General features: G+C 48.1%; 1 protein-coding gene across 7 annotated transcripts in view; it reads left to right on the top strand.

Moving 5' to 3' along the window:
* Positions 1 to 25200, top strand: part of LOC105490615 (calcium/calmodulin dependent protein kinase ID) — a 491371-nt gene that overhangs the window by 450962 nt on the left and 15209 nt on the right. For all 7 annotated transcript variants that reach the window (XM_011756412.3, XM_011756418.3, XM_071070483.1 and 4 more), the window contains 2 exons: positions 18910 to 19022; positions 20959 to 21037. In XM_011756412.3, the coding sequence (XP_011754714.1) occupies positions 18910 to 19022; positions 20959 to 21037 (192 nt within the window). The remainder of the gene's footprint in view (positions 1 to 18909; positions 19023 to 20958; positions 21038 to 25200) is intronic.

Here is a 25200-nt window from a genome sequence, read left to right as displayed (position 1 = left end):
GGGTGGGGAGACCTCAGACCTCTCTGCCTAGAAGAAACTCTAGGCAAAACCCTGGTGGTACCCCGCTTTCTTTAGTGGGTCTCCACATTGCTCACTTTTTAAAATTTGCTCACATAAATGTCGATTTGCCTGTGCATGCAGCTGAATTAGCTTTGGAAGAATGGAACAGGGAAGGCCTAGTCTGCATGCTTATATCCGTGTTCTGAAACAAAAGATGATCCTCGCCAAGGCAGTTCCCATCCCTTTGAACAACTGACAGCTGACTCTTGATGGAATACATATGTTCCAAGGAGAACTTGAGCCCAAGCATCCCCCGAAGAGAATGCAGCGTGGTCACCGAGCCCCAGCCCCAAGCCCTGGGGGGTCATGATGGCTGTTACTCCTATCAGTATGAGGAGTGCTGACTTTAATAGGGACTGTTCACTGACGTGGCCAGCGGGCAACAGTCACCTGGTTATATTCATGAGCTTTGTGACGTGGGGCACAGTGCCTCATTCCGGCCACTGTGGGCCCACGGTCTGGATTTTGGCTTTAGAAATTTGGAAACTCAGTTTGATCTGTTTGTTCATCTTGTTCAGACATCTTTGTGAATTGATTCACAGTAACTAGACTCAGGAAAAAAAAAAAAAAAAAAGACTGGACTGTCCATTGACTAAATCATAATGCAGTTCCTGCTTCAAAAGGTAATTGGATATGCGTGTCAACAAACAAACATGTTCTCTCCCCTATAGGAAATGCTCCGTGAGAAATCAAATGAAAAGCAGAAGCTTTCTTTCTTTTGGAACAGGGTATTAGAGCAGTGGAGGCGGGTGGCCTTAGATACGTTCATGAAGCCTGTGCTGGTCTCCAGGCCACCTTCTCCACAGAAGGATGATTCCACTGAGCAGCTCTTTCTATTGGCTGGTGAGCACAGCTGACCAGTTCTTGTTTTTTGTTTTTTTGTTTTTGTTTTTTTTTTTTTTAGAGACAGGGTCTTGCTTTGTCACCCAGGCTGGAGTGCAGTGGCGCAATCATAGCTCACTGCAGCCTTGACCTCCTGGGTTCAAGTCATCTTCCCACCTCAGCCTCCGAGAAGCTGGGACCATAGGAGTGTGCCATTATGCCCAGCTAATTCAAAACAAAACAAAACATAGAGACAGGGTCTCACTATGTTGCCCAGGCTAGTCTTGAACTCCTGGCCTCAAGTAATCCTCCCAAAGTGCTGGCATTACAGGTATGAGCCACCATGCCCAGCCCCTAGTGACCAGTTCTTATGACCCCTCCTTTCTTCTGCTTTAAAGACCAGCCACCGGCCACCCACCCTTTCCCATGATCACTCCCGCATTGTTGTTTGATTTCAGCAGGCATTGATTGATTGTTATGATTCCCGGGTGACCGATTTTAGTTCATGGATTGCATTTCGGTTTGGCTGCTTTCCAAGGGTTTTCAGAAAGGACCTCGTCTCCCCATCATGTTCTCTGCCGGGTACATCCTGGGGATGGCTAAATGCCACCTGTGGGTTGTGACTCCCTGCAGCTTTAGTTGGAGACAGAAGTTGGGCCATATTTCAGCTTTGTTAAGCTGAGGCAAGGGACTTGAGTCATTGTCTGTGACAGTTGGTTTACTCTACCTCTAACCCCTCAAAATACTCTGGTGTCAAAGAGCAGGTGCAGGAGACACACAACAGTGATGGGGGAAACTTCACAAGCAGTGCAATTGAGGGAAATCGGGCATTTAGATGGTGAGAAGAGCAGCTCCCTGCCAGTGACCTCAGGCTGTGTGGAATGCACCAACTTCTGTGGTTTTGCCTTCAAAGGCCGTGAGGTAGAGAGGGCACCACAGAGCGAGAAGTCGGAAGGTTGTGACTCACAGCCATCACTTTTGTGCCCTGAATGGCGTGGCTTCACTCCAGACGGAGAAACATTTTACTTCCTGTGCCCTCTTGTTTTCATCTTAGCCCCATCTTCTAGAAGCTGTCATTTACATAGCAGCTAAATGCTCTGGGTTATTTAGCCTGAAGAATAGAAGGCAGGAGATTGACATCCATTCACGTAACTCACATTTATCGAGCCTAAAATGTGTCAGGCAGGTTGATGGGGATGCAGAGATGGATTTATCACCGGCCTGGCCTAGGAGGCACTTACTGTCTGCTGGAGGTGACAGACAGTAAACAGATAAATTACAGTCTAGTCTTCCAGCTGTCTGAAATGGGAGGGAGGTGGTGAGCAGCTCCTAGAACAGAGCCGGGACTCTGCTCTGCCTGAGGAAGCCTTCCCAGGACAGGTGACAGCGACCTGGGTTTGGAAAGATGGGTGAGAATCTGCCAGGAGAGAGGTAGTCCAGGCCGAGGGAAGGGCTCTGTCTTCAGTATCTGCCTAGAGAGATTGATGGTTCTATCCTCTCAAGACCCAGTTATCTGAAAATAAAAAGTGCTGTTTGTGTATGAGAAAAGAGGTGCCATTCAATTAGAAAGATAGTGTTTAAAATAGAGTTTGAAGGACTTGATCGAGCTTTGAAATTTTAATATCTCAAACTTGGGGATGGGGAAAATATAATCTCTGAATTATCAGGATTTTTTCATTCCCCTACAGGATACTGTGCACACGGAAGAATCAGGGGCTCTTTATTATGGTTTTAAGTATGTGTTGGATTTGCATAGCAGCAGCACTCAGCAGGACAGGGGCAGGGCATAGACGGTGAAAAGAACAAAGAACACGCACAGGGGAAAATGCCCAGCTCCACGGCGGGTGGCACGATAGCAAGCAGGTGGATTCGGGCCCCATTTGTGACGAAGAGAGCAGGGATGGAGGCTGGGAGGGGAGGGATTCCACCGCACACCAGCAAGTCAGGGAAACCCTGGAGGACATGGGTGGGAGGATCCTTGGAAGAGTTGATCAGAAGCCCACGACTCAACGCGACACCGTGTCATGTGGTGCACGGTGCCACCTTCCCGCGTCTGGTCTCCTTGCCGTCCACGTTCCAAGGGCTTATTTTCTAGACCATCTCAGAAGTGCATTGTGAGCATTCAGCGAAGAGGACACGCCGAAAGTGCAGTGCAAGGCCTCAGCCAGTGGGATGGAGGGAGCAAGACATTGCCCAGGTGCCATTGTCAGCCTATGCAGATGCGTAACTGCTTATCCATCCAAACTGGGAGGCGGGGAGGGAAAGAGGGAGAAAAAGGAGAGAAGGAAGGAAGCCAGGGAGGGAGGAAGGGAGGAAGGAAGAGCCTAACCACCAAGTAAGCAAAGTCAAGCTGCAGAAATCAAACTTGGAAATCCTCCATGCATTCCGCATCATTGGTTAGCACTTGGTGCTAATCGCCTCCAGATTGGATGTCTGCAGTCTTCGTGCTTTGGTGTGAAATCCACCCCTCATGAGAACGAACTCATCTGCTTTGTCCCCGGTGTGCACTCAGTTTCACTGTTAGCATGAGCTGCGCTGAAAGTGGCTTTTTCCCAACTTCCTGCAGATGTGTTTTGCCCTTTAGGAGGAGGCTGGTGCTCTGCACAAATGCGCCGCGCTTTCTTGAGGTGGTGTCCATTTGACTAACGCAGGAATCAAAACGTGGATTTTGCTGCTCGCTAGTCATGCTTGGAGATGTATTTTGTTCTCCCTCCCCTCCTCCCCGCCAGTGTTCAATTTCAGTCGTGCATAAACTTTCTAAGGAATGGGTTTCCTTTTTCCTCTCCAGTATTCCCTTTCCTTTTTCCCCTAAATCTTTTCCTAATCTGCTTACTCCTTCTCAGTTTGCAAGACATTATCTAAACCTCAGGGGGTGCAGCAGGCATTTATCCTCCTTGCATTTTCATCACCAGTACTTTGCTGGAGTCACCCTCTGCATGGTTTAATATGTGAACTGTTCCTAGTTTCCCCGGCCTGCTCTCTTGTAAGTTTGCAAGGAGAAAGCTCTGGAAATGCGCACAGTCAAATATACAGTTACTGAAATAATTAGATTACATTTTTATAACGATTCAGGTCTCATTGGCCATTAAATGTTATAAATCCAAATAATATGCTGAAACCTGTTTTGATTACTAGGTCGGCCTTGCAAATAAGTACAAAAGATTTATCAGCTTTTAAAAGCTTTGCTTTATTTTATTATTTCTTAAAGTCTGTCATATTATACAGAGTAAGATTAATACAATTCAGATTTCTTCCTACAGGGTGCAGACATTCATTCAATAAATATTTGTTAAATATTGACCGAGTGCCAAGGCAGAGGACAGACAGTGGCCACCCAGTGGTCGCTACATGTGGACACACTCTGATGTCCAAAGGAGCGATGCCCAGAGTGGATTGATTTTGCTTGTGTTTTTCAGACCCCTATTGGGCCTGGGTTGGCCTTGAAGCCTGCCTAGTGTGTAATATACCTGGGGATTTGTTGTTTCGGTCATTTTTATGGCAGCTTGGCCTCACTGTATAAAAAATATTCCTTAAACAAATACGCCTTTGAGCAAGCATTCTCAGGAAAGCTGGTGCTGTTCTTAGAATTGAGGGTTCCTTGGCTAAGTGTTCAGAAATACTGGCATACAAAGATCAGACTTCTAAAGCAGGTCGAGTGCATTCTGTCATCATGTTCATAATACAGCGCTCAGAATAATGACCAGAGGCAGCGTCTCCCTCTGTCCCTTCCGTAACGGCTTAGAAGGTTCTGTCAGGGTGTACGGTTGTTAGTGGGTGGTTCTGAGATGTTGCCCAAAATTTTAAAATATGTTGCTTCGTTTTGATGGGTAGAGTGTGGGACATTGGGGTAAGTCCTCAGGGCTCATCTGCTTCTCTCTCCACCTCAACATTGCTCTTCCCCATGCTGTGTGGCTGCCCTTGCACTTCAGCGTCTTTCAGCTGGAGGAACCTGAGAAGGAGGAGATGGAGTTGGGATAAAAAGGAGAACAGGGGGATAAGGGTGTGGGAACCAGCATTTAATGCTCACTATGTCACTGGAACTTTCAGATGTTACATCTCTAGCATCGATCCATCCATCCATCCATCCATCCATCCATATTTCTGTCTATCTAGCTATCTGTCAATCCATCCATCCATCCATCCATCCATCCATCCATCCATCCCATCCATCCATCTATCCATCCATCCATCTCATCCATCCGTCCATTCATCTCATCCATCCGTCCATCTCATCCATCTATCCATCCATCCATCCATCTTTCTCATCCATCTGTCCATTCATCTTTCTATCTGTCATCTGTCTATCCATTCATCCATCCATCCTTCCATCCATCCATCTTCTGTTTATCCATCCATCCACCCATCCATCCATTCATGAATCCATTCATTCATCTTTCTGTCATCTATCCGTCTATCCATTCATCCATCCTTCCATCTATCTATCCATCCATCTCATCTATCTTCCTATCTATATCTATCTTCATTATCATTATCTATCATCTGTCTCTATCTATATCTATCCATCACCTGTCTGTATATCTGTGTGTTTTATATATCATACATATTAGCATATGGAATACATGATATATGTTCCAATATTTATATAAGGTGGGTGTTGTTATCCCCATTCACAGAATAAACTGAACTCAGTGAGGGTGACTTTTTTTCCCAGTGTCACTCACACAGTTCCTGATGGAGCCAGGCTCCACACCTGTGTCTCCTTTCCTCTGACTTGCTGGCTGAGGAAAACTTTCCACACAAGGGAAAAGTCGCCCTTTTTCCTTGAAAAAATCACTTCTATTCTCCTTCATGGCCTTTTCTTCCAGTTGGACTAAAACAGAGAGTCCTGGGTTACCATTAACTGATGATTATTCAGTTATCAGTGTGAACTGTTGTGTTCAAATATTTTTTCAGAAAATAAAATAAGTCTCAGCACTTTCACAGGTGTTTAGAAAATTCAGTTATATCTGTGAACTTTATTTCCCAATTTCTCCCAGTCAGCGAGGCACTCCTGTGCCCTGGCCAGCCTCACAGAGCCCTGCAAGGCCTCGCCAGAGGGAACTCTTTGCTTTTGTAGCCTCTTGCAGCTTTGCATGGGAGCGTAGCGCTGGCAAAAGGCTTCTCCGTCCTGTTGGGATTTGCTCAGTACAGACGCACCCTCATTTTTCTCCAGGCCCTCTCTCCACAGACAGGGCCATCATGATCCTGGCCATTCTCCTCCCATCTGTCTTCAGGAACACAGACTGGGTAGAACATTCCACGTTGATTTTGGAACTGCAAGACCTCTGGGCTGTTCTTCATTTCTTTCTCTTTTTTTTTGAGACACAGTCTTGCTCTGTCACCCAGGCTGGAGTGCAGTGGCACGATCTCAGTTCAGTGCAACCTCTGCCTCCTAGGTTCAAGCAATTCTCCTGCCTCTCCTGAGTAGCTGGTATTACAGCCGCGCACCACCATGCCCAGCTAGTTTTTTGTATTTTTAGTAGAGACGGGATTTCACCATGTTGGCCAGGCCGGTCTTGAACTCCTGACCTCATGATCTGTCCACTGCGACCTCCCAAAGTGCTGGGATTACAGGCGTGAGCCACTGCGCCCGGCCTGTTCTTCATGTCTTTGGCAGGTCACATGACCTTGTCTCTGGCTCTGTTTTCAAAAGTATAGTATAGAAAAATCGTGGCAGTCTGACTGCAGAGGTAGGTTCTGAAAGAGAACATGCAGATATGGTGTTTCCCCAGCTTTGCAGTGCTGCATCTGGATGGAGGTCCCAAAGGTTAATATGACCTGGCTCTGGAGTTGCACAAATAGAGTAAAATTCTGTGCTGTCTCTTAGATGTAAGCAAGTGGTCTAATCTTTCATGCATTTACTTCCTTATCTGGAAATTGAAGATTGAAAAAGTTAGCTTAGAACTGCATTAAATGAGACAATAATATATGTAAATTGCATAACCCAGTGTCTGGCATGGTGACAGCTCCGTACATGGTAGCTGTGGTTATTAACATTTACAGGAGCCGGGCGCGGTGGCTCAAGCCTGTAATCCCAGCACTTTGGGAGGCCAAGACGGGCGGATCACAAGGTCAGGAGATCGAGACCATCCTGGCTAACACGGTGAAACCCCGTCTCTACTAAAAAAATACAAAAAACTAGCCGGGCGAGGTGGCGGGTGCCTGTAGTCCCAGCTACTCGGGAGGCTGAGGCAGGAGAATGGCGTGAACCCGGGAGGCAGAGCTTGCAGTGAGCCAAGATCGCGCCACTGCACTCCAGCCTGGGCGGCAGAGCGAGACTCCGCCTCAAAAAAAAAAAAAAAAAAATTTACAGGATACATTCTCTAGAAGTGGTTTCTCTACTGTAGAAAAGTAAACGTTCCACTGTCCCATTTAAATAAGGCTGGACTGTGGAACCCTGAGGGGCAAGACCTGGGTCTGTCTTACTACTCCATGATCAGCATTTCACACAATGCCAGTGCTCTATCAGTATCTGTAGAATTGGCCAAGCATGGGTGTGGCTCACACCTGTAATCCCAGCACTTTGGGAGGCTGAGGCAGGCAGGTCACTTGAGGTCAGGAGTTCGAGACCAGCCTGGCCAACACAATGAAACCCCATCTCTACTAAAAATACAAAAATTAGCCCAGCTACTCGGGAGGCTGAGGCAGGAGAATCACTTGAACCTGGGAGGCGGAGGTTGCAGTGAGTCGAGATCACGCCATTGCACTACAGCCTGGGCAACAGAGGGAGACTCCATCTCAAAAAAAATAATTTTTTATATATATACACAGATATATATATATATGATAGATAGATAGGTAGATAGGTAGATAGGTAGATAGATAAAATATATATCTGTAGAATTGGCTTGAAGTAGCCTTTTATTTTCTAGACCAGAGCTCTGGATGGATGCCCAGATCTTTTCCTCAGCTCCCTGGTACTCACTTTCCCTGTCTCCTAAACAAGGGGTTGGACCAGGTGATAGCTTCTGGCCCCCAGAATAAAATCTTTGACGCTGCGAGTCCCCCTACTGTGAAAAGTATTTCTTCAAACACACTTTTCAGCTTCTGGTTTGAGGACTCAGGCTGGGAGCAAGAGGCGCCACCTGTCAGCTCTGTCATCGGATGGGCAGTTGCTGGTGGGAGGAGCTCCGCATCAAGGAAGTCCCTGGAGGCAGTGGTTGAGGCCCTGGACCTAGGTGGGCCCAGGGCATGTTGAAGTTTCCTTGTGTTCATTCCAGTCTGCCTTGAGTAGTGTCATTTACAGTGGATGCCATTGGCCATCAGGAGACTTTACTGCAAAAATAACTGAGAAAGTACTACACTTGGGAAAATTTGGTTCGATTTTCGTTTTTCAGGGTAAACACCTATTTTGGGATGTTCAGTACAACTTCTTAAGTCAGTACACACACACAAGCATGAATATTTCACACAAAGTATTTCTTGTTCATCAAAGAATAATCAATCAACAGATATTCATTAAGTAGTATCGAGGCCAGGTGCGGTGGCTCACACATGTAATCCCAGCACTTTGGGAGGCAGAGGTGGGTGGATTACCCAAGGTCAGGAGTTCGAGACCAGCCTGGTCAACATGGTGAAACCTCATCTCTACTAGAAATACAAAAATTAGCCAGGCGTGGTGGTGGGTGCCTGTAATCCCAGGTACTTGGGAAGATGAGGTGGGAGAATCGCTTGAACCCGGAAGGTGGAGGTTGCCGTGAGCCAAGATTATGCCATTGCACTCCACCCTGGGTGACAGAGCAAGACTCCCATCTCAAAAAAATAAAAAAATAAAAAAATAAATACTATTGAGTGCTAATGAAAGATATAGGCTGAGTATGATGGCTCATGCCTGCAATCCCAGGATTTTGGGAGGCCAAGGTGGGAGGATCTCTTGAGCCTAGGAGTTCAAGACCAGCCCGGCAACACAGCAAGACCCTGTCTGTACCAAAAAAAAAAAAAAAAATTAGCCCAGTATGGTGGTGCACGGCCTGTGGTTCCCACTACTCAGGAAGTTGAGGCAGGAGAATTGTATGAGCCTGGGAGTTCGAGGCTGCAGTGAGCTATGATCATGCCACTGCACTCCAGCCTGGATGATAAAGCTAGACCCTGTCTCAAAAAAAAAAAAAGATAGAAAAAGATAGATAGAAAAGAAATACTAGGCTAGGCACAGTGTCTCATGCCTGTAATCTGAGCACTTTGGGAGGCCAAGGAGGGCAGATCATGAGGTCAGAAGATCAAGACCATCCTGGCCAACATGGTGAAACCCCATCTCTACTAAAAATACAAAAATTAGCTGGGTGCAGTGGCGTGCACCTATAGTCCCAGCTACTCAGGAGGCTGAGGCAGGAGAATTGCTTGATCCCGGGAGGCAGAGATTGCAGTGAGCTGAGATTGCACCACTGCACACCAGCCTAGCAACAGAGTGAGACTGTCTCAAAAAAAAAAAAGAAATACTAGATATGGCACAGGCTTTGTCCTTCAGGGACTCATTATCAAGGTGTGAAGGTAAACATAATCATGATAATAAGCCATAATATCTTTACATTTCTTTCTTTTCTTTTCTTTTTTTTTTTTTTTTTTGAGATGGAATCTCGCTGTCTCCCAGGCTGGAGTGCAGTGGCGTGATCTCGGCTCACTGCAAGCTCTGCCCCCCAGGTTCACATCATTCTCCTGCGTCAGCCTCCTGAGTAGCTGGGACTACAGGTGCCCATCACCACGCCCAGCTAATTTTTTTGTATTTTTAGTAGAGACGGGGTTTCATCATGTTCGCCAGGATGGTCTCGATCTCCTGACCTCTTGATCCGCCTGCCTTGGCCTCCCAAAGTGCTGGGATTACAGGCATGTGCCACCGCACCCGGCCGCTAATTTTTTATTTTTAGTAGAGACGGGGTTTTACCATGTTGGTCAGGCCAGTCTCAAACTCACTCCTGATCTCAAGCGATCCACCCACCTCAGCCTCCCAAAGTGTTAGGGTTACAGGCATGAACCACTGTGCCTGGCCGATAGGCCGATATCTTTACATTTCTTAAGAGAACCCTAGAGGGAGGTGGGCTGGACTGTGAAGAATGAGAACTGTATGGAGAGGGACCGAGTGGGGTGGGGGGTGGCAGTCCTTGAAACACAGACATTGAACGACTCGTGCATCCAGCCACCTTTTGCTGAGCGCATGCTATGTACTGGTCTAGGATCAGGGTTGCAAAAAGGAATGAGGATCACCACCGTTGGGGGGCTCAGACTTTATCAGAGAAAACAATGGGATGTAGACAGATAGAAACCAACATGCATGCCTTGATGATGGTGCCTGAGAAACTTGGAGAACATCAAGCTGGGGGCCTGCCCTGTCCGGGTGGGATCAAGAAAGACATCACTGAGCATAGACCCATGCACGGGGCTTTGTGGGAGAGCTGGTCACATCTGTGCACAGCGGGAGAAGAGCAACCCTGGGCACAGAGAACGGTGCATAGAAAGGAATTTTCTCAATTAGGGATGCAAGGCTTCCCCTGACCAGCTCCAAATTACCTTTCCTGGTATCTTCTACACTTGCTGTTTATTTTGAAGGTTAGTGTTGGGTATCTGTCCCCCTGACCCCCAACTAGAATGTAAATGGCATGAGAATAGGGACTCTGACCATCTGTTCCATGCCTGGGACCTGGTCAGTGCTCAGTCAGTCTTTGGTGACAGCCAGAGGACTCCCTGACAGGCGGTTTTATTAATATTAGCTTCCCAGCCTGAATCACTGCTGTAGATGCAGGTCACACCTACTCCCGGGAGCCTTCCCTGATTACCTGTCAGACTACTCACTCTCCCCTGCCTTCCTGCAGCAGCTGTGGAGGAGGAATCCACCTGCTCCATAGCGTCCAGCCTCTGGGCCTTGGCCGGCAGGGCCCACACCTTTTGCGTCCCTTTTGCAGCTCTGCAGCCCAGCAGGACCTCACAGTGTTGAGGCTCCTCCCCTCTTTCAAAGTGGCCTTCTCCCAAGCTCCACCCTTGACCCTTGACTCAAAGTCACCAGCTGAGCAGGTGGAAGGCCAGGGAGATGACCTAATGTGTGATCAGCTGGGTGATTTTTGTCCATGCCAGGGGCTTGCTGGCACATACAAAGAAGCAGATAAACTAGCTGTGCTTACCCAGCCAGCCAGCCATGCCAGGCTTCCAGGGAATTTGAGTCTGGTCCCCATCCACATACATGCATGCTTGAATACGCCAAGACCGTGGGGACTTTGGGGGCTGTGGCAATCTGGCTAGATCAACGCCTGTCTCTGGTCACTCAAAGTCATGTCTGTTTGGAATCGCTGCTGGCCAGACACATCATGGGCCAGATCGGGTCCGTGGCGGGTGTGTGTGTGACCCCTGAGCTGAGTGATCTTATCTGTTCTGAGCGATCGCGTCTCCTGTCCTGGTTTTCACGCATGTGCTGATGGCTCTCTCCCAGCACCCCCATGATACACCAGTCCCTGGCATCAGGCCTCTAACTCCAGCTGCCTGCTGGCTGCCTTCACCTGAATCCCTCCCGTGTACCTGGTCCAGCTCTCCCCGGCCTGAAAGGAATCACATCTTTATCCTTTGTGGGACGTTGGCAGTTCTGGTTGCGTGGAATAGATTCTCTACGGTTGCCTTAAGGAAGAGGGATTTGTTGCACAGCTTCGTGTGGAATGAACTGGAAGGCCGAGCACTGATGCGACCGTGAGCATGGGTTCCTCTCACAGCCTCACCACTGAGTGGAGGTCTCTCCTCCTGGCCCATGCTCTGCCCTCTTCCCTGCTTTCTTTTATTGTTCGGTGGACACCTAGGCAAGATCCAGTGTAATTATCAGAGCTAATTACCAGGGATGGGGCTGCCTCGGGGAGTTGGCTCCGCTGCCCTCTCTCCTATTCACCCTGCCTACAAAGAACTGCCTGGAGTCACCTCTCTGAGCAGGCAGCGTCCACTAAAGAGGGAGCTGGAATTACCAGGTGCTGTGGTTGACACAGCCAGGCCACCCCGGCCACCTGCTCCTTGTCCTGCATTCTCCAGGCAGTGGACGTCATCTCTAGTCCATGCTGGGGACCTTTGAGGCATTCTGGCCTTCGCTGTTTACACCGTCCTACGCCAGATCTGCCCGATTGTGTCTAAACTGTCTGTTCCCCCGTCCAGCTCCACTGCAGGCCGCCCTGTCTCCTCTGGCTGAGGCAAGTTGGCGATTTGTCTTCTTGCCTCAAATGTCTCTGCTGCAAAGTCAATTGTCCCTATCGCCCCTCTGTCTATACCTCTCGGGCTTCCTTTCTACCTGCAAGACAGACCACCCACCTGAGGGTGGGGAACGCAGCCCTCCCAGGCCTCACCTCAGCTCTCGCTGCGCACCAGCTTACATGCCGCACCGCAGCGGCAAGCTGTTCTTCTATGCTCGAATCAACTGCTGGTTTATGGCGCATGCTCTTATTCCTGGGCGGCCACTCCTGCCGGCAGCCCCCCCGTTTCTCCCATAAAATTCCTGCTCCTCCCCGAGACGGGGCATAGGCGTCTACCTCCTCCCCTCCCGCCAGGCAGCTTGGCTTGCAGGCCCTTGTCTACCCAGAATAGTCTCTGCAGATTTGTTCCTGTCACCTATGTCATTATTATCTCTTTATGTGCCTCTCTCGCCCACTCTGAGCTCCTGAAGGCAGAAACTGGTTCTTAACTTAGCATTGTATTTCCAGTGTCAAACTCAGTATCTGGTATGTAGTAGGTGCAAAACAAATACTTGACAAATGCATGAGTGCTCAGTATACCTCCTCCTGGCCTACGTAGGCCAGGAGGTACCAAGTGACTATGTGTATGTTGGCTAATTAAAAATGAAGACAGAGGCTGAGCTCAGTGGCTCACACCAGCACTTCGGGAGGCTGAGGCAGGTGGGTCACCTGAGGTCAAGAGTTTGAGATCAGCCTGGCCAACATGGTGAAACCTCGTCTTTACTAAAAATACAAAAAATGCTGGGTGTGTAGTGGCAAGGTGCCTGTAATCCCAGCTACTCTGGAGGCTGATGCGGGAGAATCGCTTGAACCCAGGAGGCGGAGGTTTCAGTGAGCCAAGATCACACAATGCACTCCAACCTGGGCAACAAGAGCAAAACTCCTTCTCAAAAAACAGACAAACAAACAAAAACAAAAACGAAAACTGTGAAATACTATTAAGATCCATACAGGGCTGGGTGTGGTGGCTCATGCCTGTAATCCCAGCAGTTTCGGAGCTTGAGGTGGGTGAATTGCTTGAGGCCAGGAGTTTCAGACCACCCTGGCCAACATGGTGAAACCCCATCTCTACTAAAAACACAAAAATTAGCTGGGTGTGGTGGTGCACACCTGTAATCCCAGCTACACAGGAGGCTGAGGCAGGAGAATTGCTTGAACCCAGCATGCAGAGGTTGCAGTGAGCCAAGATTGAGCCACTGCACTCCAACCTGGGCAACGGAGTGAGACTCTCTCTCCAAAAAAAAAAAAAAAAAAATCCATACAGAAATACTTTTTAAAAATCACTGCCTGGTAATAGCCATCCCAACAGGTAGGAAGTGGCGTCTCCTTGTGGCTTTGATTTGCATTTCCCTGATGATTAATAATATTGAGCCTTTTTTCACATGCCTGTTGGCCATTTGTATGTCATTGACAGATCAAAAAGGCAAGGTCTGGGGAGGATTTGCAGGTGTAGACTCTATGGAAAACAGTGTGGCAATTCCTCAGAAGATTAAAAATAGAACTACCATATAATCTAGCAATTCCAAACAAATGGAAATCAAGATATTGAAGAGAGGTGAACACTCCCATGTTCATAGCAGCCTTATTCACAATAGCTGAATAGGTGGAAAAAAGCCAAGTGCCTATGAACATATGAGTGGATAAAGAAAACACGGTAGGTGCATACAATGGAATACTATTCAGCCTTTAAAAAGGAGAGAGTTCTGCAACATGTGAAACATGGGTGAACCTGGAGGACATTGACACAGTGCTAAGTGAAATAAGCTAGGCACAGGAAGACAGATACTGCATGATCCCACTTGGACAAAGTATCTAAAATAGTCAAACTCATAGAATGAAAGAGTGGAAATGGTGGCTGCCAGGGACTGGAGGGAGGGGCATGAGGAGTTACTAATCACTGGGCACATACAGTTTCAGTGAAGCAAGATAAATGTGTTTGAGAGACCTCCCGTGCTACACTGCACCTATAGTCAACAGTACTGTAGTGTACACTTCAAGATGTGTTGGCCGGGCCTGGTGGCTCACGCCTGTAATCCCAGCACTTTGGAAGGCCGAGGTGGGTGGATCACGAGGGCAGGAGATCGAGACCATCCTGACTAACGAGGTGAAACCCCATCTCCACTAAAACACACACACACACACACACACACACACACAAATTAGCCGGGCATGGTGGCGAGCACCTGTAGTCCCAGCCACTCAGGAGTCTGAGGCAGGAGAATGGCGTGAACCTGGGAGGTGGAGCTTGCAGTGAGCTGAGAGCCGAGATGGCGCCACTGCACTCCAGCCTGGGTGAAGAGTGAGACACCGTCTCAAAAAAAAAAAAAAAAAAGATGTGTTAAGATGCCAGGCACAGTGGCTTACAACTGTAATCTCAGCACTTTGGGAGGCAGAGACAGGTGTTTGAGCCCAGGAGTTCGAGACCAGCCTAGGCAACATGGCAAAACCCTGTCTCTACAAAAATAAAAAAATTAGCTGGGCATGGTGGCATGCACTTGTAGTGCTAGCTACTTGGGAGGCTGAGGCAGGAGGATCTCTTGAGTCTGGGAGATGGGAGGGTGCTGTGAGCCAAGATTGCACCTCTGCACTCCAATCTGGGTGACAGAGAGAGACCCTGTCTCATTTAAAAAAAAAAAAAAAGTGTTAAGAGGGAGGATCACATGTTGAGTGTCCTTACCACAAAATAAAATATAACAGTCACCACCTGGTGTCCCACGTGGCTGTGGCTGGTACTCCCCTAGCACCACTGTTTTTTTATGGGAGTCTCACTTTGTTGCCCAGGCTGGAGTGCTGTGGTGTGATCTCAGCTCACTGCAACCTCCGCTTCCCGGGTTGAAGCGATTCTCCTGCCTCAGCCTCCCATATGTAGCTGGGATTATAGGCACCTGCCACCACGGCCAGCTAATTTGGGTATTTTTAGTAGAGACCGTGTTTCACCATGTTGGCCAGGCTGGTCTCAAACTCCTGACCTCAGGTGATCTGCTCACCTTGGCCTCCCAAAGTGCTGGGATTACAGGCGTGAGCCACTGCGCCTGGCCCAAGTAGCATCCTACTTGTTAGACCCTGCCTGTGGGAGCTGGGGGTGGAGAGACAGGGTCCCATCAGAGGGTTCCACTTGTACATGCAGGGGCAGGTAGGGCCAACCAGACGCCCCACAGAGAGAATGCAAAGTCAGATTGAAGCCCAAAGTTCAATTCTCGAGCCCCTCCCTTTAGTGCATGAGCAAAATGGTTAAGAACACAGGCCTAAAATCTGACAGAATAGGCTCAGGCCCTGATTTTGCTGCTTGTTGGTTTCTTCGCCTTTAAAATGAGGGATGTGCGAGGACTATATACGAAAAGGGAGGTCTGGGAACCACAAGGAATAGCACCCGTGACCCTGGGCTTCATTGCAGCTGAGCTGTGAGCACCTCTAGACCCAAAGGACTGAGGGGAGGGAAAAAAGGCAGCAGGAAACATAGTAAGGTGTAAGAGTTCTTCCTGGAAGGTAGACCCGAGGCTGGGATGGAGGCAGTGAAGAGTGCTTTGAAGTTGAATTGCCTTGATTGGGTGTGACAGTTGCAAATGCCAGTGTTATTCTGAATCAAGAACTTTGAAGCCTAGAAAAATTGGGAAAGGCATTATTGCCTTTGAGGACCCTTGGCGATATAATTTGTAGATTATTTAAAGGGTTGGATATGTAAAAGAAGCCACATTTCTGGAACATTTGTAAATAACCCTGGGATTACCAGTGTGAGTGGGTGGCCCCGTGGTCACAGAAGTCCTGCGTGTATCAAGTAAAACAGCCCAAGGCTGTTACTTCTCCTCTTAGATCACCTCCACGCAAACCTGCTAATGACATAGCTTGGCCAGGGAGCTCTCTGAAATTTCTAGATCTAAGGAAGATTTTGTAACTTCTGTTTGTCCTTCTGTTATTTTACATCCTTATTTTTAAATCTTTTCTCTTAATTTTAACTTACTTAGGCTCCAAGCTCAATCCATTTCCTTTTCCCGTGTCCTCAGTATAGCTGCACAAACACAATATCCTATAATACAAAAATTCGGAAACAAAAAAGAGCTAAGGCCAGAAGAAACTGGAATATACATTTAAAAAAATTGGCACCTGGAGAATAAATGTTTCTCGGAATTTTCTTAAAGAATTTTTTCCTTGCAAAGAAAGCCAAACCCTGAAGAAAAACACACGCGGTTGTAAATGAACAAAAACCTCACATATCTAGAATTTAGGTTTTTTTCCAAGATGAACTAACATTTTGTTCTGTCAGCGTTTCCTAATATGCACATTTCATTTTGCCTGAATCCTCATCGTGGGAGAAATGGACAGACCCATCTCAGAGCTCCAGGATTTCCGCGGGCAGTGAGCTATGTGCCTGGTGGTTTCGGAAGCCCTGGCTCTTGCTCATTTCACCAAAAGCAGCACATCTTTAGAAATGAAATTTTCCAGGCTCTTAGCCCCTAAAGCAACCTTGTGGGGAGAGATTATTTTGATTCTTCTGGGCCCACAGAATGTCTCACAGCCTTTAAAAATGTCATCAGGCACACCCCTGCGCAGCGGTGGCTGGCGATGCGCGTCCCACGGGAGGAACAGCTGAGGAATGGCGGTACCAAGGTTGTGTTTCCAACCTGTATTGCATTTCTTATGTGCTGACAGTCTAATCCCTCGCAGTCCTGCAGTCTGTTGATTCTTGTTAATTTGTTCTCATTAGACTAGTCCCTAGGCTGTGGCTATGTTGATCTATGTGATACAATTCAGGGCTTGTTTGGGTCAGAACTCCCACCATGGGACAAGCGTGGTGGCTCACACCTGTAATCCCAGCACTTGGGAGGCCGAGGAGGGTGGATCACCTGAGGTCAGGAGTTCGAGACCAGCCTGACCAACATAGAGAGACTCCATCTCTACTAAAAATACAAAAACTGGCCAGGCACGGTGGCTCACGCCTGTAATCCCAGCACTTTGAGAGGCCGAGGCGGGTGGATCACGAGGTCAGGAGATCGAGACCATCCTGGCTAACATGGTGAAACCCTGTCTCTACTAAAAATACAAAAAATTAGCCAGGCTTGGTGGCAGGTGCCTGTAGTCGCAGCTACTTGGGAGGCTGAGGCAGGAGAAGGGTATGAACCTGGGTGGTAGAGCTTGCAGTGAGCCGAGACCATACCGCTGTACTCCAGCCTGGGTGACAGAGCGAGATTCCGTCTCACAAAAAAAAAAAAGAAAAAAAATTAGCACAACATGCTGGCAGGCGCCTGTAATCTGCTACTCGGGAGGCTGAGGCAGAATTGCTGGAACCCAGGAGGTGGAGGTTGCAGTGAGCTGTGATCACGCCATTGCACTCCAGCCTGGGTGACAGAGGGAGACTCCCATCTCAAGAAAGAAATAATAAACAAATAAACTGCCACCGTGGCTGCCAGCCTCTGGGTTGTCGCAGCCCAAGAAGCAAGTTCTGTACCACGCAGCATTGCCCCTGGCCTTCTGGAATCAAGCACCGTCTTCCTGCAGCCTTAGGCCCACCTCTTCCTGGCCGTCCAGTGCCAACCAAGGCCAGCCCCTGCCTCCACATGGGCCCCAAGCATGTTCTAGGTTTTTTCCTGAGTGTTTTAGCCAGCCAAACTGAATCATAGAGCCACAGTATCTTCAAGCTGGAAAAAATATGAGGAATTTTCTAGGCCAGCCCTTCGTGTTTTCAGGGAAGGAAATTTTGGTCCAAAAAAATGCATCAGTGGTAAAAGTAGCATTGAAACTGATTTCAGAACTGGAATGAGAATCCATGATTTTATGGAACAAATTGTAGTGGGTCTAATTAATGAGAATTTCCACTCCCATTACGTGTGTCAGATGACTGTTGTCCCACCGGAACTCTAAATTAGAAGTCACTTGCACCAGCATCAATATGATCCGTTAAAAATCAACCTTGAAATGGTTCCATGGCAAAATGGGTAGTATTATGCTATTGCAGTCTTACAACGTGTGTCAGCCCTGCTAATACTTACTGCATGTTAGTGGGCAGAACCACAACCCTCCACGTACCCAGTTTGGGCATGGCAGCGTGCTCATGTGCAGGTTATGTGCGTGACAATGTGCAGGTTATGGTGTCTTGTGGCAACTTGATACTCAAGGTCATAAAATTTCATTTTCTTCCTCTGATGATTTCTGAAATAAAATGAACCTGGAAGGGCCCTGAAACGGATATTAAACATATATTTTGTTGGTTTTCTCCATCAGCTCATCCTCTGTTAGGAACAGTATTACAGACAGTAAGATCAATAACGTGTATGTGAAGAAGGCTGTCCGGTAGGTTTTTAGGGTGTCTGGGACTCTGTGGTTAATTCTGTGCAGAGTTAAGGGGGACTTCGATAGTTATATTTACCTTTGATCATGACCTGAGTTGACCCTTTTGGCTATTCATGACATCGCAGTTTTACTCCTGTGCTGCCTATGCCTGTGGGATGTGTGCTTTTTTGAGACAGACTCTCACTGTGTCGCCAAGGCTAGAGTGCAGTGGTGCAGTCTTGGCTCATTGCTCAGCCTCCCATCTCAGCCTCCCACCTCAGCCTCCCAAGTAGCTGGGATTACAGGCGCCGGCCACCACAGCCAGCTAATTTTTTTTTTGTATTTTTTAGTAGAGACGAGGTTTCGCCATGTTGGTCAGGCTGGTCTCGAACTGCTGGCCTCAAGTGATCTGCCTGCCTTGGCCTCCCGAAGTGCTGGGATTACCAGTGTGAGCCACGGTGCTTTGCCAGATTATCTTAACTCAGTTGGTAATGTCTCTTCCTTCCAGGCAAAGTGTCAAATCACCACATTGGATATGCAGATGTTCCAGCTTTTACTCCATTTTGTCTTCCAGGCTCTGCGGCTACCCTCCTTTTTATGATGAAAATGACTCCAAGCTCTTTGAGCAGATCCTCAAGGCAGAATATGAGTTTGACTCTCCCTACTGGGATGACATCTCTGACTCTGGTAGGTCTCCCACAGGCAGCTCCCAGTGGGCAGCCCCTGCGACACACCCAGACCACATGACCCTGACAGGCCCAGGGGACCGTGGGCGGCTCAGAACAGTCCTGAGGGTCCTGTCTTGGTTGACTGCTGTAACGAGATACCATAGACTGGGTGGCTCAAACAGCAAACATTTATTCCTCACAGCTCTGGAGGCTGGGAAGTCCAAGATCAAGTCGCCAGCACATTGAGTATCTGGTGAGGGCCCACTTTCTGGTTCATAGACTGCTGTCTTCTCACTGTGTCCTTCTCACCGTATCCTCACATGGCAAAAGGATCAAGAGAACTCTCTCAAGTCTCTTTGATAAGGGCACTAATCTCATTCATGAGGGCTGCATCCTCATGACCTAATTACCCCCAAAAGGTCCTATCTCCAAATACCATCACATAGGTTGGAATTTCAGCCTATGAACTGTGGGGTGTTAACACCCTCACAGCACACAGTTCACAACGGCTCTCAGGAAGCTTCATGAGCTACATATTTGGGTTTGACCTGCAAAGAAAGAGGACAAGCTTGGGACATCTGACTCGAGCCACGCTGAGAGATGGGGACCCACTCATCCACCTCTCCTAGCCACGCCCTGTTCTGGGTGCTCTAGGAGTGAACCAATAGTAGCTAAAATTTATTGAGCGCTGACTGTATGCTGAGCACAAGACGCTCTGTATGTGTGCTACCTCACTCAGTCCTCAGGACAGCCTGTCAGGCGGGTATTACTATTATCCCCATTTGACAGATGAGGAAACCGAGGCTCCAGAAGGTGAAATAACTTGACCAAAATCATACAACTAGTAAGTGGCAGAGCTGGGATTTGAAATGCCACACTGAAACATTCCTAGGGAAGTTCACTGTTCTTCCTCAGGGATAAAGATCAAAACCAAGGCCTGTGTAAATTAATGAAATCTCTCTGAGCCTCAGTTTCCTCGCTGGTAAGATGAAACTGGTAACAATATTCCATCTACCGTAGAGCATAGCAGAAGGATGAAATGAGATCATGAATGGGACAATGTGTTATGGTCTCTGTGAGCTATTCAAAGAGACCATTTTATTATCTGTGTTACTTCCTCCTGAGTGGAAATGCCTTGGTTTCATCTTCAATCGTCCAAAACCTGGGCCCAGAGTATAGTTGTACAAGGCTTACAGGAAAGAGCCACATAGGAAATATTTTCCTTCTGACCTCAGAAGAGCACAGCCTTCCCCCAGAAGCCCAGTCCTGTGGGCATTGAGGGGCCACACCCTGCAGTGCAGCAGGTTTTGGACCTGACCCATGAGGTCATCAGTTCTGCCACCCGGCCCCTCACTTTCCCAGGGTCTCCTGCTTCTGGGCCATCCTTTCTCCTGGGCTGCCAGGTACTCCCCACTTCCCCCAGCAGGGCACAGCTCACTGCTTTGCAGTTGCCTGCTCCAGGGTTTGTAATAGCCCAAGTAGGCCACACGTGGTGCTTTCTGGGGCTTGGTATCCACAGCACCTAGCTCAGGACCTGGTGGGCTAAGCAGGCACTCAGCAGGTTTAGTTGATTCAGCCACATCTAACATATGGAGATGATGTCACCAAAACAGTTCTCTAAGGCAGTGATGGCCTAATTAGAGGCACATGATTACAAAGATACTTCTCTCCTCTCAACCGAAGGTATCACTAGCCACTAGAAGTAAGGGCCTTGGAGCTGGAAGTCAGGGTCACAGGCGGCCTCCTCACTACTGGGTCACCCTAGAGTGCCAAGCCCTAGCCTTCCTTTTCCCCACATGCTGGTGCCTTTGTGTCCAAGGTACAGTAGTCTCTGTGGAGGGCTGGTCTCATGTTTTTCATGCTACACGCGCTCCTCCTGAAGACCTGGTGGAATCATAATTGTCACATCTCAAGTCGCGAAGTGACTCCTTCCCTTGTGCCTTCTTTTTGAACAGCAAAAGACTTCATTCGGAACCTGATGGAGAAGGACCCAAATAAAAGATACACGTGTGAGCAGGCAGCTCGGCACCCATGGTAAGGAAAAGCACCTGCTCAGCAGACCGTGCCATTTAATGCCACCCAGAGGGGCATGAAACTTCCTGTAGGCTATTGTCATTTATGAAATCCACACAGGATTATTACAAAGTTCATTTCATTCTGGCCGGTGACTTTCCTCCTCTCCCCAAGCCAGCATTTGAACTCTTGTGCCCCCAGGACACAGCTTCCGGAAGCACCATGAGAAGTTAGTATGTGCATTCGTCCATTTTCACGCTGCTAATAAAGACATACCCGAGGCCGGGCGCGGTGGCTCACGCCTGTAATCCCAGCACTTTGGGAGGCCGAGGTGGGCGGATCACCTGAGGTCAGGAGTTTGAGACCAGCCTGGCTAACATGGTGAAACCCCATTTCTACTAAAAATACAAAAAAATTAGCTGGGCATGGTGGCTTGCGCCTATAATCCCAGCTACTTGCGAGGCGGAGGCAGGAGAATCGCTTGAACTTGGGAGGCAAAGGTTGCAGTGAGCCAAGATCGCGCCATTGCACTCCAGCTTGGGCAACAAGAGCGAAACCGTGTCTCAGGGAAAAAAAAAAAAAAGATATACCCAAGACTGGGCAATTTACAAAAGAAGGAGGTTTCAATGGACTCACAGTTCCACATGGCTGGGGAGGCCTCACAATCATGGTGGAAGGCAAGGAGTAGCAAGTTGTATCTTACATGGATGGGAGCAGGCAAAAAGAGAGAGCTTGTGCAGGCGAACACTCCTCTCTATGAAATCATCAGATCTTGTGAGAGACTTACTCACTATCACAAGAACAGCACAGGAAAGACTTGCCTCCGTGATTCGATTACCTCCCACCAGGTCCCTCCCACAACACGTGGGAATTCAAGATGAGATTTGGATGGGGACACAGCCAGACCGTATCAGTAAGCAAAAGATCGCGACTTTTGCACTTTACAGAAAGTCTTTAGAGATATTGAAGGTAATCGTCCAATGAGGCATTACAATCAGAGTTTTATTCCTTGAGTTTATTATTAGGTAGTTAAATGAAGTTACATTTTTTTTTCCTTTTAAGATGCTTTTCATATTTGTGTTTCTTCAACTCGAGAGGGACTAATTGATAGTTAGTTCATGGTATTCTACACATTTTCAGCAGTGAGCGTGAGGCTACCTTGCTTTTGTGCCACTAATTTAGAAACCAGCTTCACTATCAGCTAGCTGCAATGCTAGGTTTACACTTTTGTGAGCCTCTGTTTCCTTGTTATTAAAATGAGAATAACAATACCTAATTCGCAGGGCTGACATAAGAAATACCAAAGATAATGCATGTAGAGGGTTTAGCACAGAAACCCTCTGGTGCATCAGAAATGCTTAAGTTAATTGTAGCGATTGTTTTGTTTTGTTTTGCTTTTTTGTTTGGTTTTGTTTTTGAGATGGAGGCTCTGTCACCCAGGCTGGAGTGCAGTGCTGCAATCTTGGCTTACTGCTGCCTCCACCTCCCAGATTCAAGGGATTCTCGTGCCTCAGCCTCCCAAGCAGCTTTGATTAACAGGCACCACCATGTCCAGCCAATTTTTTGTATTTTTAGTAGAGACAGGTTTTGCCATGTTGGCCGGGGTGGTCTCGAACTCCTGACCTCAGGTGATCCCTCCACCTCGGCCTCCCAAAGTGCTGGGATTACAGGTGTGAGCCACTGCGCCAGCCTGTAGTGATTGTTATGTAAGCACCACAAGCATCCATTGTGAAACAAATGCCGAGAGTCATAAAATACCAAAGATAATGAAAATAAATAGACAAAACCTTGAGATCAGGAGAAAATCCCCCTAAAAATCACTCCAGAAAACCATCCCCCTGTGTACCCCGCCATCCTCTGTAGCATTTCCCCTGGGGTCTTGTGTGCTGGTCAGCCTTCTAAAGGGGACCTGCTCACAGGCAATGTCCTGACCCCATTTCACAGTATTTCAGTGTATAACACCTGTCATTAATTGACTGTCTATTATATTCCAGCCCTGGGCTAATTGCGCTAATGTATTCTCTTTTTTTCCTTCATAATAACCCTGTGAAGTTGTATTTTCATTTCAGAAATAAAGAAATAGAGAGATGTCCGGGAGTGGTGGCTCACACCTGTAATCCCAGCACTTTGGGAGGCCAAGGCGGGTAGGCCACTTGAGGTTAGGAGTTCGAGACCAACCTGGCCAACATGGTGAAACCCCATGTCTACTAAAAATACAAAAATTAGCCAGACATGGTGGTGTGTGCCTGTAATCCCAGCTACTGGGGAGGCTGAGGCCTAGAAATCACTTGAACCTGGGAGACAGAGCTTGCAGTGAGCGAAGATGGTGCCTCTGCACTCCAGCCTGGGCCACAGAGGGAGACTCTGTCTCAAAAAAAAAAAAAAAAGATAAATTAACTTAACCGAGACTACACAGCTAGCTAATAGCAAAGCCAGGATTCCAGTCAAAACTATCTGATTCCAAAATGAATTCTCTTCACCATCACACACTGGAAGGAGAAGAAAAGAGGAAGAAAGGAAAGGCTTGGGGGAGAAGGAAAGAATGTTCTGAAGAAGTGGACAGTTGTGATTGTGTATCGTCTTGATTTTGTTTAAGTCACTTTGGGCTGTAGTCAAAAGTATGCGACGAGAAAGGTAATAATGGTTTTCTGACTTTATAAACATTAGACCTTTAAAGCTGAAAGACTTTGAGATTTATCTTATAAAGAATGAAAATGACCTCAATAAAAAAGGGAGGGTTATGAGCCTAGTGCTTGTTGATAATCCATACTTGCTCTGTAGAAGGTAAGAAAAAGGCCAGTTAACACCTGCTCTGTCCTTCACCAAACATTTTGGAAAAAACAAAGAAGGGAGAGGTCCATTTTCCTGAGGAGGCTGGGAGAGGGGCACAGAGGGCCCAGCAGGAGGCGGTGCCCATGCCGAGTGCCACACCATGAGAAGGCTTTCCCCAGGCCAGCGGGAAGAGGAGTGGATTCCAGGCAGATGAGCATCTGGGCCTACAACATGGGAGCTGAAAACTGCACGTGCGTTCATGGTGCCATGAACATGTGGTATTCCAGAGTAGGAGAAGACGGAGGAGGCAGGAAATGAGACTGGGAAGGAGGGTGGGAACTTGCAGGCAGGGCAGGGGCCTGGCCTGGCCTGGCCTGCTTGGCTCCAAGTCCTGGCTTCACCACTCACTACCCATGTGGATGAGCTCCTAAGCCCTTTGGGCTGCCCCTGTAGATTCAGATCTTGAATAACAATAATACAGACCCCGCAGGACTTTTCAAGGGGTTATGTGAGATAATACGTGTGACAAAGAAGAAGCGTTGCACCGGACACGTCTGTGATACCTACAGGCTGCCATTAATTGATGACTCTACCAAGGAATTTGTACCTTTCCCTTGGGCAGTGGGGTCCCTGACATCTCTTAGGCAGGGTGCTCAGGTTTGATTTTAGAAAACCCAATCTGGTGGGAGATGGGGTGTGGGAATGTGGCTGGAAGGTGCGGCCTAGAGGCGGAAAGGGGGATGGCCCAGAGGAGGCTGACCATGGCCTGCGCGGGGCAGCATGGCAGGGATGGGGCGGGGCGGGGAGGACTGTGAGTGACTGTCAGGGACGGAGAAGCCACGGGGTTTGGGCAGAGCAGTGGCAGGGTGAGGTCAGGAAGAGAAGGGTCTAGGATTATTTCCAAGTTTCCAGCTTAAGGGCCTGGGGGGATGATTGTGCTAGGAGGAGGGGCAGGCTTGGAAGAGTGAGTTCAGCCTGGGCCACACTGGACCAGAGGTGCTGGGAGCCGTCTCAGTCGAGACCCATGGTGGGCGCTCTGCTGACTGAGTCAGGAGTCCAGGAAAGAGGTCAAGCTAGAGACAAAGACTTCCGAGTCCTCAGCCTATGTCACATCACAAGACGTCACAGCATGTGAGCCTATCAGTGCTTTATCATTTTTACCATACAGTTTGTATTTTTTTTTTTTCTTTTGAGACAGAGTCTCACTGTGTCACCAGGCTGGAGTGCAGTGGTGTGATCTCGGCTCACTGCAACCTCTGCCTCCCAGGTTCAAGTGATTCTTCTACCTCAGCCTCCCAAGTAGCTGCGATTACAGGTGCACGCCACCACGCCCAGCTAATTTTTTGTGTTTTTAGTACAGACAGGGTTTCACCATGTTGGCCAGGATAGTCTCAATCTCCTGACCTCAGCCT

The sequence above is a fragment of the Macaca nemestrina genome, chromosome 9 (assembly GCF_043159975.1).
Source record: "Macaca nemestrina isolate mMacNem1 chromosome 9, mMacNem.hap1, whole genome shotgun sequence".
Lineage (NCBI taxonomy): Eukaryota > Metazoa > Chordata > Mammalia > Primates > Cercopithecidae > Macaca > Macaca nemestrina.
The sequence above is the reverse complement of the archived record's forward strand: the minus strand, read 5'-3'. Positions and strand labels throughout refer to the sequence as shown.